At 27.5% G+C, this 14,483-nt stretch overlaps 1 protein-coding gene across 2 annotated transcripts; it reads right to left on the minus strand.

The window, feature by feature from the left end:
* Positions 1–2,361: 2,361 nt before the first annotated feature.
* LOC112596909 (facilitated trehalose transporter Tret1-2 homolog) lies at positions 2,362–11,616 on the minus strand. 2 transcript variants are annotated; one of them, XM_025342765.1, is made up of 4 exons: positions 11,377–11,616; positions 4,421–4,565; positions 3,867–3,981; positions 2,362–3,717 (listed from the first exon to the last, which is right to left on the minus strand). In XM_025342765.1, exons 2-4 carry the CDS (start codon positions 4,520–4,522, stop codon positions 2,492–2,494), a joined length of 1,443 nt encoding a protein of 480 aa, XP_025198550.1. In that variant the 5' UTR covers positions 4,523–4,565; positions 11,377–11,616; the 3' UTR covers positions 2,362–2,491. The 2 variants fall into 2 exon arrangements, with proteins under 2 accessions (XP_025198550.1, XP_025198560.1); XM_025342775.1 differs by lacking the exon at positions 4,421–4,565.
* Between the last annotated feature and the right edge of the window lie 2,867 nt (positions 11,617–14,483).

Below are 14,483 nucleotides of genomic sequence, written 5' to 3' on the forward strand. Positions count from 1 at the left end.
TCACTAATAAAAAGAACTTATTTTATCGTTATGATTGTGAGAGTGGTAGAGTCTACTGAGTCTAGGCAAGTAAATTATTTTACACGATCAGAATATTGTTGTTGTATCTAATTAAACTGAAGTTTAGAATATTGATATAACAGTAGATTCTTGAAATTTTCATCAAATATTTATGTAAGAATTTTCTAAACATAATAGGTAATACTTACATTGTTTTTTTTCTACTTGAGCTAAATATTTAAATGAAGACATTTGACTTTTTTTTTTCGATTTATGTTGATAAAATTAATTCTGTTAAGTCAACATTTTTGAAAAGTTAATATAGAGCAAAAGATTAAAAAAAAAATAGCTCATAAATGAGTTACTTACTAAAAAGTTCTGTTGAAGAGTTCTTGTTTTTCCTAGAATTATCGCTATAACACCTACCTAGTACCTATGGTAGGTATTCCATATTTGGTTAGATTGTCTAAATAAAATCCGGGTACAGGAAAAACACTTAAAAAATTAGGTACTACTATAAGTAAGTATAAGGTTATAGCCTGTAGGTTTTAGATACCTACCTACCTAATTAATTTAAATAATATATAATTTAGATAACAATAGATTATTTTACAATATTAAAAAATTAATTAGTAACTCTACTCATAATCATCAGTGGATACCACCTACTGAGTAAGATTATTATAATACATGTATCTATTACAGATGTACCTACCTATCATATTCCTATCATATTTTTAAATAAGATATTTATAATAAGACAAGTAATATGTATAGTAGATATACGTATACCATAGGCACAACTACACCTCTAAAATGTAGGGTGCTATAACTGTTAATGCCTCACAGAACTGTTATAATTTAATATAAATTTATTAATACATCAAAATTAATAAACACATATTAGCACAAGCAGGATGAAATAGCCGATTCAAAAACCTAGTCTTACTCTCTATTCCTTATTCCCTAATCCCTGTCACTGCCACCGCAAGAAGTAGGACTAGGTTATTGAATCGGCTATTTCATTCTACTAGCACACTTCATATTATTATATTAATAATAAAAACAAAATTACAACTCTCTCTTTTTTTTTTTAAATTGAGTAACTTTTTAATTTCATAATCATATTAAATAGATAGGTACCTAATGGCTAATAAAACACTACACATTTAAATCAACATAATTTTTCTGGGTTTCATTTAATATTTAGTTAAAACAATTTCGGTGTTTAGCTGATTTAATAAATCTTTTTCAACGTTTAGTTAAGATAGATTGGTAAACATTTGATTAAGTATACTTGATCTTAACCAGTTTTTTATTCACTGAACTTCGCTTGCAAGTAGCAGAGCTAACAGAAATTGTAATAACAATTTGCAATAAATAATTAGGTATATAAAAAAAAGAAAGGGTACTAAATTTGAACCAGCTATTAAGCATATTTAGGAAAGCAATAAGAAAATGGGCAACAGCCAAAATAGTTATATTCAGTGAAAAGCAAAAATATAGACAAATTTTTAAAAATAATTCAATAATTAAATAAAGAAAGAAAATTACATTTTTCGGTTAGTGTTAAACAAATAATTACTGTAAACCGGGGAAATTAAAATATATCCTACTTTAAATTGTAGCACGTCAATACGCCATACACGTCAAAACATACAAAAACCACGACTGTCAATCCACAAGTCACAACCGTAACAATAGTGCTGATTCTTATTCGATTTTTTTTTTAATTTCGATGATTTATTGATTTTAGTAATCATTTTTGTCCAAGAAAAATTAACAGTATTTTTTAAATTTTTTAATCATTGATTACAAATATTAATTATAATAAAATAATTAAGTATAGGTACCTATATGAAACAAATTCAACAATGTTCAAGGGGCGATCGCTTTACACCCTCTTTGTATACGCCTCAACGTATTACATCGGATTAAATCATAGCTGAGAAATTTTATGTCCCAGAAGAGATTTATATTTTTGGCTTTATAATGAATATTCATAGAAATAATCAATTGATACTATTAAAATAAAATAGAGATTTTCAAAGGCTAACAAATAATTGGATTTTGTTGTTTAAAATATTATAATTTGTATTTTTGTTATTATATTATATTTAATTCTGTAAAAATTTTATAGACAATAAACATGTACATTTAAAAGTATGATTCGAATTTAAATTTCACCTTCTTCCCTTGGAAGATGAGCTGAATACGCCACTGGAACCATTACAGAATTGTAATTATTTTTCGACATGCGTTTCACTATATAAACGAATACAAACACATATTATTATAATTTATATTAGGTACTCAATAATAATCGTCACGAACGTTAAAAAAAAACAAGAAGAATTCACATAATATTATATCTGTAACCATATAATGAAAAATGAGATCCTAGAAAATCCAAATGTTATATAAGGTATAAAATCCATCGTGCACCGTTCAAAAGACTTCGTCCGGCGAACAGTTCCTGTCGCGGTGGTACCTAATCGACACCACCGTCCGGCCTAATCCCCAGGAAATCGTCGCCGATCTGCTTGATGGTCTTGCCCCGGGTGTCCGGCACGATTACCGCGACGAACACGAACGTGAGCAGCGCCAGCACCCCGTACAGAACGAACACGCCCGGGCCCAGCCATATGCGCAAGTACGGGTACGACTTGATTGCGACAAAGTTGAACACGGACGACAAGCACGCGACGATCGATCCGGCCACGCCGGCCACGTCGGTGGGGAACACCTCGCCGAGCATGGCGTACGGTATGGGCCGCAGCCCCAGCCCGTTCATGGCCATGTTCAACAGCACGCAACCGATGACCACCGCGTTGGTGACCAGCTCGTCGCCGCCGCTGTAGCACTGCAGGAACACGGCCAGCAGTAGCATGGACGCGGCGTAGCCGGCGCACGACACGCAGGACAGCTGCTTGAAACCGTACTGGATGAGCAACATGGACAGCACGATCATGGCCGCCAGGTTGGTGAACCCGGCCAGCAGGGTGATCAGGTAACCGTTGACGGTGACGCTGAGGCCGTCGAGCAGCTGAATCATATACGAGGTGAGCACGAACGAACCGCAAGCCTGCTGGAAGAACAGGAACATCGTCATGATCACCATCGGCTTGTAGACGTCCGGCTCGGCCAGCCTGTCCACGATCCGGGACCGCACGCGCACCGCGGCCGCCGAGTCGCCGTCCAGCGACTTGGCCCTGGACGTTTGCAGTATGGGCTGGGCGATGCGCAACACCCGCTGCGAGAACTCGGCGTCCACGCGTCGGCCCTGGACGAACAGCCACGGCGGGCTCTCGGGTATGAGCATGCCGATGAATATGAACGCGGCGAACGACACGAACGCCGCCACGTAAGCGACCACGTAAGCGGGCATCAGCGTGCCCAGCAGATACGTGAGGAACATGCCGAAGTTGAGCATGATGGACGTCATTATCGTGAAGCATCCGCGCAGCCCGGTGTAGTTGACCGTGATGCACTCGGCCGCGTACACCGTGGCCGGGGTCGTGGACAGGCCCACCGACAGGCCCACCAGCAACTGGCCCGCGTACAGCACGTACAGGCCGGCCGGTTTACTGGACAACAGCAGCCAGCCCACAAAGGACGGCAGGTTGATCACCATCAGCGCCGTCTTCCGGCCGAGCTTGTCGATCAGCGGCCCGCTCAACAGGCAACCGATTGGCATCATCGTGGACGGTAGACTGGCTGCACCGGAAATCAAACAAAATCGTGTTATATAGATACTGCACAACGCCAATTATTGTAGGCGATTGCTATTGCATATTCTTGAGTGCATTGTTACATCGTGCAAGTACCTACGGTAAAATTATGTAAAAAATTGTTTAAATAAATACCAAACCAAGATTGTTCATCAACTGTTAATGGCAATTGATCCAACACAATAGCAGAATATCCAAAACTCATGCCCGGCGCCATACATGGCATTGTTACTACAAATGCCAGCCATAACTGAGACAAACGATAAATAATAATTTGTGATCATTAAGAATATTTTATGAAATTAAATAATAGGTAAATATTTTAAGAAAATATTATAATGGGATATTATACATATATAATTATATACTCATACATAATCTTAAAATTGAATAGACTATAATTTAATTCAAAACAAATAGGCACTTAACAGTTAACACAGATAAATGTTGTAATTTGTTTTGATAAACAAAAATCGCAAGGACTAATAGGTACAACACTAATAACATTAAGAATACCAATACCTAAAGATTAATTGGCTAATTGATACCTTCAATAATAAAAATTATACTTAATATGAATAATTATATTAAATAATATAATATAATACGTATAATGTTTATTTAATTTTTATTTTACAAAAATAATTTAATTATATAATCTATAATTGTTTTTATAAGTATATACTAACCACTCTGCTTATTGTACTTTTATACTTAAAATGGTGTGGTTTATTCGAATAATTTGTATAAACATGATTAGTTATTAAATTGGCTTTTTCATTTGACTCCATGTATTTTGATGTTAAATTTTATTTGAAAGAGTTAGAGAAATTTCTGAAAATTTAAAATATTTTTATTAATATTTTTACAAACTATATTACTGCGGGTTAGTACACACAACATATTCATAATACATATATAATAAAAGTATATACAATATACTAATAATTTTAATGTTAGATAAGTTGCTTTCAAAAAGTAATGAAGTTATTTTATTTGTTACTTTTTCGGATGAAATGATTTGTTTACAGTTTTCAGACTTTAAATTTTCTGACACTATGTTTTTTGACCAAATACCATTTTTTAATGATTTTAATAAAAAGCCCAAGTCAGAAATAATCAAGACCTAGTTGTAATGAATAATTTATATTTATAAAATAGACCGAAAACGCGGAAAATTAGTAGTGTTAAGGCGGGGATGATTGTAGCGGTCCGGCGGTTGTTCGATATAAAAAAAATTAGGGATAATCCAAAACCAAAATAAAATTTAAAAATTTGTAAGCTCGAAGAACGCTTAATACATTTTAAAGAAAGTTAACTATATATGTAAAATAGTTTATTTTTTATATTTAATATATATATAAATATGTATACTTTTCAAGTTTAAATAAAATGAAATTATTCTAATTGAGTATGTTGATACACTATAGTATTATACAATACTGTATCCGCTTATAACTTTTATATTATTATTGAAAGATATATAAAATGGTATCTTTATTTTATGCATTTGTATATAAATAAATTATTCTGTTATTTTTATTAAAACGAGGTGAATACTGATTATTTACAAACTAGTTGTTGGCTAACTGGTAAATTACCAATAAAATTATTTTACTTTTTTAACTAGAAAAATAACTTCGTTTTTAAAAGTGTAACAAAAAATATTTCATGAATATATCTATGATTACTTAACAAATAACGCAAGTAGGAATAGTAAAAGATAAGTAAAGGGTAAACAGTAAAGTTAATATATGACAATTATTAATTTTTAAATACTAAAATGTATTAATGCCAATTGGCAATTCTTATATAATGTAATAGATAATTCGTACAAAAATAGAGAATTTACAAATTATGATAATATCAAATAACTAATAAGTATCAATCTGATCTGTATTGCATATTAAAATTTAATACTGAATAATAATTCAGGCCGTACTTGAAATACCGGATTCATTTAATTGTGTACACACAGTGAATATGTTAAATTGACTTCTTCTGTATTTTTTTCCTAGTAGGTGTTTATATTGTACAGTGATATTATACTCATTATAGTAATATAGTAGTTACAATAGTTACAATATATTTTTGCAGAAAATATTGCATTTGTCTTGCACTAGGTGTCTTAGTGTAAATGTATAAAATATAACTATGAAAGTTTCATTCTTCACAAATATTATCAATGTTATAAAAAAATATCAAAATATTTAGGAAATAATATCATGATTAAAAAATGTTAATATATACATTTAGTGAATATTCTAAGTATCTACAGTTATTAAAACCAAATGTTAAAATCTGTTTTACATCAAAACGCTAGTAAATAAACCCTACTTATAATCCCTCACCCCGTCAATGACACACATAAAAATACGGCAATGTAAAATCAATGTATTTGTAATAAAAAAAAAAATAATTAATTAAATATATTACAAATTATGATTTATTTAATGGGCTATTTTCATATATTCCCGATACCATTGGTCAATACTGCGAAAATTTTTAGAGCAAAAATATTAAAGAAAAATAGTAACTCAATACAAATGAAGTAACTGATAATAATTGTACGAATGTTCAAAATGAGCTTAATATGTTTAATATTAAATAGGTACAAATTATTAAATATAGGTAGATATCAGTATAATATATTATATATTATAATACATTACATTGTATACTCGTATATGAATATTATCATTGCTGATTACTGAAATCATACTTATTCTTTTACGCTACGTCGCAACAAATTAACTTTGCATTGACTGATAGATATGTAATTTAGTAAATATTTTTTTTGTGATTGTATAGTATACACTATACGATACTAAATTAGTAATTTTATTATAGGTAATATTTTAAGGTAGTAATATGTTAACAATTATTATTGTTTTATATATCTATATGAAAATTAGTATATACTAATATACACTATAGATACACACAGAAGTAGGTACAGAATCATAATATTCATATTACCTATGTATGAATATCTGTGTTTATCTATAATCTAGATTGAATATTTCCAGATTTTAGAGTCAAATATCAGTACTTAATGAATAAATGATCAACGGGTATTGATTGATTCCAGATAAAACTGTTATAAATAATTACGTTTTGATCAGCCTAATAAATTAGTAAATTTTTTTAATAAAGATAAGTCCTATTGTCTTTATGGAGCTACGAGTTTGATACGTGAATACCTGGGCTGCAATAAAATTGCATGCAAAAAAAAAAAACAAAATTTTATACCATCTCTTATGGTACCCACAAATTTAATTATTAGGTATGCACTTATTTATAAATGACTTAATAACTAAATAATTTATAAAAATTAAAATTCTATAAGCAAAAGATTTTGTATACCAACATTGCCAACAATAAAATAAGTAAAATAATACTTTTCGGAATTTCTAGTGTATCCCGTTAAATATGATAATATAATATTGACCAATGACCATATCTATTATTATTATTATTATATATTATAATATGTTGTATGAGTGTAGGTAAGAGGAAGGAGTTGAGTGTTCCAACACCCCCAAAATTAAAGATAAAACTGAATAAATAATTCATTTTTAATTTTTATATTTCTTAATATTAATAAAGACCTAAACCAAAACTCCCTCCGAAAGTATTTTCTACCTACACCCATGATATACCTATTGTGTATTGAAATAGTGATATTCTATGTCCAAAATTTAAAAAAAAACTCTATCAAATTTTAAAATATTCTTATTTATTTAAAATACCTACCATGTAAAAATGTAAAATACATTCACTTAATTACCTTACACTAATCGTTTTATTTAATTATTAATATTCATAGTGTCGCTTTCTCTGATATTATTTATATATTTTATTTTAATGTAACAAAAGTTCTTTCTTTTAGTGAAAAAGTAAGTTGAATTATTTTATTTAGTAAAATTATACAGGATATGCAATTCGGACTTCCAATTTATGCTTATTTTTTGTCATGCAATTTGGATGTGGGTATAATATACCTATAATATAATCACCTATATTTTCAAAGAAAATTAAAAATTTATAATTTTAAGGATAGGTAATATAAATAAAAATAAAATAAAATATTATTATTGTAATTTATACATAATAAAATTCAGTCATTTCATTATGTCTGCCTTATCTTATGAAAATGTATACGTATATAACGATAATATAAATTCAGATTATGATAATTAAAATGTAATAATTTTTTAATATAAGTAATAATGTATGAACTAGTTACAAGGTACATAGTTCATAACTATTCTATACAATTAATAATGTATATGACTATATATTTATAAATCTATAATATCTCTTACAATTATCAAGTATCTATTGTTCATAAAGTAAACAATTAACTTAAATTATTATTTTTTATATTTATGAAATATAAAGTTAATTTTTCTATATAATTTATTAAAATTAATTAAGATAACAATCAAATAATTAATTATTTTGCTAATATTTCATAGCAGAGAAGTTATCGAAACTGATAAGTATAAAGAGTCAATTAATTAAAAAATATTAAAATAATAATAAATAAAGGTACTTTTTACCTAGAGAATAATTTTTTATCAACAGTTATAGAAAAATACCAAAAAAAAATTGAAAATTTGTCATAATATAGGTATTGAAAATAATAATTTGGAAACTTCAAGTACTTGTCTTATTATTTTTGGAAGTATAACAAAATATTAAAAATTCATCACCGGCTATGTAGAGGTGCATGTAAATTCCCCCAATTACGATCTTTTTAAACTGTTTTTCATGTAAATTCCACCAGTACATTTTAATTTTTATTTAGATATTCGGGATTTACATTTACCTTCTTATATTTGTGATAAATTAATTAGTATTATAGTATAGCCTATAGGTATGATATAAAGTTATTAAACATGCAAAAACAAAAGTAAACAATAATAATAATAAAAACAATAAGTTACAATAGGTAATATGTATATAATTTATGCACAAATTTCTTATTTATACATAGGTAATATATTTAAAGTTTAGTTACTTATATTATTTTTTAAATAAATTTAAAAAAAATATGCAATAATTAATAATATCACTAGTTACTAGTTAGTAATTAGTAGTATAAAAGTTCATTACTATATGCGAATTATCCGATCCCTCAGATCATAATCTACAATTAAATTCTTAGTCTAGTTGGTCCTATCACTTTTATCCTGTAAATTTATTATTTATATCCATTATAACAAAAGCTGGTTTCTTACTTTAAATTATTAATATTTTTAATGATTTATTAATATTATAATTTTTATAAATCTTCTTAAAAATCATAAAATAGGTTTTTGATATACTTGTTTTTTAATAATATGAGATTATTTATGTTTATATGGAAAACCTAGAAACACTCTGTACATATAGTCCACAATGAACAAGGAGCATAGGTTATAGTGTTATGTAATTTTTCGTTAGAATCAATTTCTTTGATTAAAAAAAAATTCTGCTTTTAATGGTTGATATTAATAATGGTAATTTTTGTTTATATTATCTATAGATAACAAGGTAAGTACTAAGTATAGGTATAATAGGCTCTAAACACCTATTATAATAAGGACGCGAATCTCCTTAAAACAATTTTCATATTTAAATAGAAAGTTTACTTTAAACTTCTAACGAAAACTCTAATTTATCATAAATATATTTTACTTGGGTTTAGGTAGTGTTAACTTAAATGGCTAAACATTTAAAATGTGTAGGTACCTGCAAAAATTAGGTAGTAATTACTAATAAAACATTGATTATAATATTATGCTGATCTCTTAGCAATGGAGTTTCAATGTTCAAGTACGATTTGTTACATAATACATTTTATTGTTTAATTAGGAAAATAGCCTTGCAATAATATAATTATAATAAAAAAATAAATAAAATGTTATCACTGAATTTTCATTCACGTGACACGTATAATATGTAACATGATAACAAAACGTGTTGATAGTAATTCAAAAAAATAATAATAATAAAACAGAAAGATTCAATTACAAATTACAATAACAGTCACGATTCGGCAGCTTGACATTTTTGGACATACCTATAGGTACTATATAGATTAAAGACACAGGCACATAATACGTCTTGAGACGTAAATTTACTGTCTTTTATTCTCTTTAACCTAGTTGATGTTTAAGGGTTTATTTATATTTACTTATAAGGGTTACAAATACAGTATATTATTATGAATAAATAATGTAATCTAAACTTTATTTGCCAATGCAGAGTTAGGACATTTATATAATAAACTTAAGCCTGTCGGTGGTGTATGTGCACGAGTGCGCGCAGTTAATATTTTTGTAAATTTATTTAATTTTAATAAAAAATAATATATCTAATACATTGATTATTATAAATTAATAATAATTTATTTCCATAATTTTTACATTTTTTTTTTTTTTATCTCATAACATAAGAGTCCAAATTATAAATTATAACCACACAAGATCCTATTTATTTATTTTTACCAATAATATAACAGATTCGATAATTTTATTACAGTTAAGTTTTAGAATAAGCGTTAAAATAATATTTAGATATTTGTAGCTATATATATCAATAAATATTATGACTCGGTTACCAACTTTATTAACATCGTACCTATATAACTCTTCGCATATACCTATACCGGCTGGCGATTATACAATATGTATTATAATATTTATATTAGCATATTATATGTTGTGTTAACAATACATTCTAAACAGGCACGTAGTCAGAAAATATTCACTAGGTGGGCCAATGTTAGATGGGCCCCCTACCTAAATATATTACCTTGTACCTTGTAAGGGTGGGCCCTCTACCTAACTACCTTTTTATATTATAAAAAGGTAGTTATCAGAATATAATTACTATAAATATATAAGTATATAACCTAAAAATACCATAGTTTATCATTATGCCAATAATAAGTGTAATAAAAAAAAAAAAATTGATAAAATACATAAATAAAAATCAAATACAAATAATACTTTTAATAATTATAATAATTAATAATAATAAAATTCAAATAGGTATTCAATATATAGACATAATCTTTAAATTAAATACAATTAATATAATTTATGTTCTAATATAACAGTATTTTTCTATTTTTATGTTTAATAGAGAATCTATTAACAAAATCATCTAGGTCCAAACTTTTGGCAATTTTTTTTTCTATACAAATACTTGACAAACTGACGAGTCGGTCATTTGACATACAATTTCGCATATAATTTTTTAATCTTCTTAGATATTCCAGAAATGGACATGGATTGAATTTAGTTACGTAACTTATTTTAGATTCTAATTAAAACCCGATATATTTGGTTTTATTTGTGTAATATTTAGACAATATTAAAAATTTAAAAATTTGAAATTTCATTAAAATTAAAAGCCCCTGTATAATAATGGGCCCCTCTGAATACTTTGGGTGGGCCGGCCTACGGCCGGACACATAATAGGGTGGGCCAGGCACACCCTGGCCCCCCCTTAGCTACGTGCCTGATTCTAAATCATTTAATCTTAAAAAATAAAATAAAAAATACGTTGACAAAGTATTTTAAAACATATATTTTGAGTATCTATTTAGTATATTAATATTTATAAAGTTAAAATTTCAGTGAATAGTTACCTTGAAAAATAATTGTCATTACCATTACTAAATGAAAGCCACAACCGTTTTATTTAACATTTACATAAAATAAATTACAACTATAAATAACTAGCACTAATATTCACAACGAGTGTCTACCACAAAGTAGTGTGGACACTACTGACCAGTCACTGATGAGTAGTGAATGCGGAGTGATAACTGTTCCACTTAGTGTGGACCACACGCTGGTACCTAATGCGTTGTATAATAGCACGTGGCGATGGCATCTAAGCAGACAACATAATTTACATATTACACGGTTTTTATTTTGTATAAATTATTTATAAACGAGTGGGGGAATATCTGAGAATGGAGAAATAAAAGTATAAGTACAAAATTGTAGATACTGATAAAACATTAATTATGTTATACTGAAATGGCGGTAAACAGTATTATGTACCTACCTATGTAATAAATAAAATAAAATAATTACAATTTTACATACTATGTTTAAAGTATATATTTAAAGAAACGGCTTACTTAATTATTACATTATAGATAATAATATATAGATCACGTGTAAACTGAGTAGGTAATCAAAAAAATAAAAATAAATAAAAATGATAACATTTATAAGGAAGTGCACAAATAAATTTCTTGAAGATTATAATATCGCTGTAATTGAATTCATTATAATAAAAATCAGTTATACACTTATACGTTAGATACTTTGATTTTATACACGCTTTTTAAATTTTTTAAAATGATTTATTTATTCTTTATCAACAGAGACACCGTAACGACTAATATAAATTATAATAAACGATGCGTGTTTCATATTTTCATACAGTTATAATTATCACCTGTACGGCTTTACGGTTGTAATGTAGTACTTAAAAGTTATGAATAAAAAATTAAAATAATTTCAGATTTTTTATAATACTACGCGTGTCTCCACACTAAAATAAAGGCAGAATAACATTTTAATTTTAAATGAAAATTTTGATTATTTCGTTTTTTTTATATACCTTTAACTATTATTGTGAATCGTATATTACCTTGAAAACACCGTACATTGAACTTGATTGTTATTTTATAGATGTCTGTGCAAAAATTAAAATAATCTAAGTAGGTAAGTCTTAATTCAAATCATAATAATAGTAATCTTGGCCCGCAGGAATAAAAGAAAGTTGAAATTCCGCTCCATTAAAGTACAAAATACCTACCAAATATTTTTTTCTATAGGTACCCAATAAAATTTTATGAAATGAGATTTTTTATTTTTATTATTTAACTAATAAGTTAATGGCAATTAATAATAGTATTATAAAATATATACGGTGCTTTGGTAAAAGTTAGTTAAACTTATAATACTACAAATAAAAAAATAAATCACTAATAGAAATATATAATCATAAATCATAAAATATCTTCAAAATAATATTTTGTATGCAATTATTGAATTTAATATTAATATATAGGTTGTCGATAGATGACTAATTATCATTATTAGGGCAAGAATTTTCATGTATTTACTAATTTTTTTTTGAGAGGACGTGTCACGGAAAAAAATCACCTTAAAAATTCCTTTAAAAACATGTTTGCACGTTCAAATAACATGGGTTACTGAATGGTTTTATCGTAAAAATACCTATAAACAAAATTGTAGGTAAAGGAGAAATAGGTATATTTGGTTCCGTAAAATGTCCGATTTTTGAAATTATAATTTTATATAAATCCTAAAAATAACTGTTTAAAAAAGTATAAATAAACGTTTTTCACTAATCATGTTATATTTAATAAAATTTTAAAGATATCAATAATCGGGTTTCTTGCTGAAGCAGATAAAAATCTACAATTTTGTTCATAGGTGTTTTTACAATAAAACCACTCAGTAGCCCATATTACTTGAACGCGCTAACTATGTTTTATAAAATAACGCATACATTACTAACCGACCCGCTAAAACTACCCTATAAGATTTGTCCACCTCAAGTTGATAAGAGTGAGAAAATCGATATTTTTTAAAAGGTTCTGTAGGAGTTTATCGTAGGTATGCGTTTATTTTTAGGTTATTAGCAGTATTTTCACACGAATATTTTGAATTTTGTTTGACAATTGATTTTATATTTTCAATGAATATGTTGAAATTTTTGATATTTTTAATTAAATTGATGAGGATATTTGGGTTTTTTCAATGATTTTGTCTGTGGTGATTATTTCTATTTTGTCTAGATGGTCATGAGTGAAACGATTTCAGTTACGAACCGATAATTATCTAGTTTTTACTGATTTAATTTTAGGTGAAATATTTAGGCTTAAAGAGTACGAGCGTTTATGACGGACTTGTTTTGGAGATTTTACATAGCTCTATTCGCCTTCAGTGTTTCGCCAATGTCGTGATTATCTGATTGAACTTGTATATTTTATTTGACAATTGTTTATTTATAATTTTGATCGGTGATACACGATTATTATTTTTTTAATTCATATTAGTGTAGAAAACCGCTTATACTTTATCTAGGTCTATGCAGTTTTAACGTTTTGCTTAGCTAGTGAGTAATGAGTTTCAGTTGCAATAAAAATATATTTAATTGAAAAAAAGTAGAGACTATGTTATGTAAGATGGAGAATAATTTATCAGTTATGCACATTATAACAAGTGACACAAGCAAATTATGGTATAATTAACTGCATATTTTTAATTTTTTGATGCAACAGTGCATATTTTTTAGTTCATAAATAATAAAAATTCTTGTTCAAATCATTACTGATTACAGTGATCCTCTCAATTATAAGTTACACTTGAATTTGAAGAAAAAAATTACTTTTTAAAATTATTACTATTATTTACTTTGATTAACCTTAGATCCGAGGACCCACTTCAACATTTTAAGTAACAAAATATGAATTAATCGGTAGTTCAAAATTTAAATACACTATATTTAAACTATTGGCTGATTTTCAATTGGTACATATTCATCTAAAGTAATTTCCAATAATTCAACATTAAAACTTTATTATCTATTGTACTTTTCGTTCATAATTTTTATAAATTGCTAACACCTTTGAAAAATTTTAGTGTACAAATATTTTGATGCGTTCAGTTTCAGTAAAATGACACATAATCATTAAATTTTTTTTTT

The sequence above is a fragment of the Melanaphis sacchari genome, unplaced genomic scaffold (assembly GCF_002803265.2).
Source record: "Melanaphis sacchari strain LSU unplaced genomic scaffold, SCAv2.0 Contig0_pilon_pilon, whole genome shotgun sequence".
NCBI classification, from domain to species: Eukaryota; Metazoa; Arthropoda; class Insecta; order Hemiptera; family Aphididae; genus Melanaphis; species Melanaphis sacchari.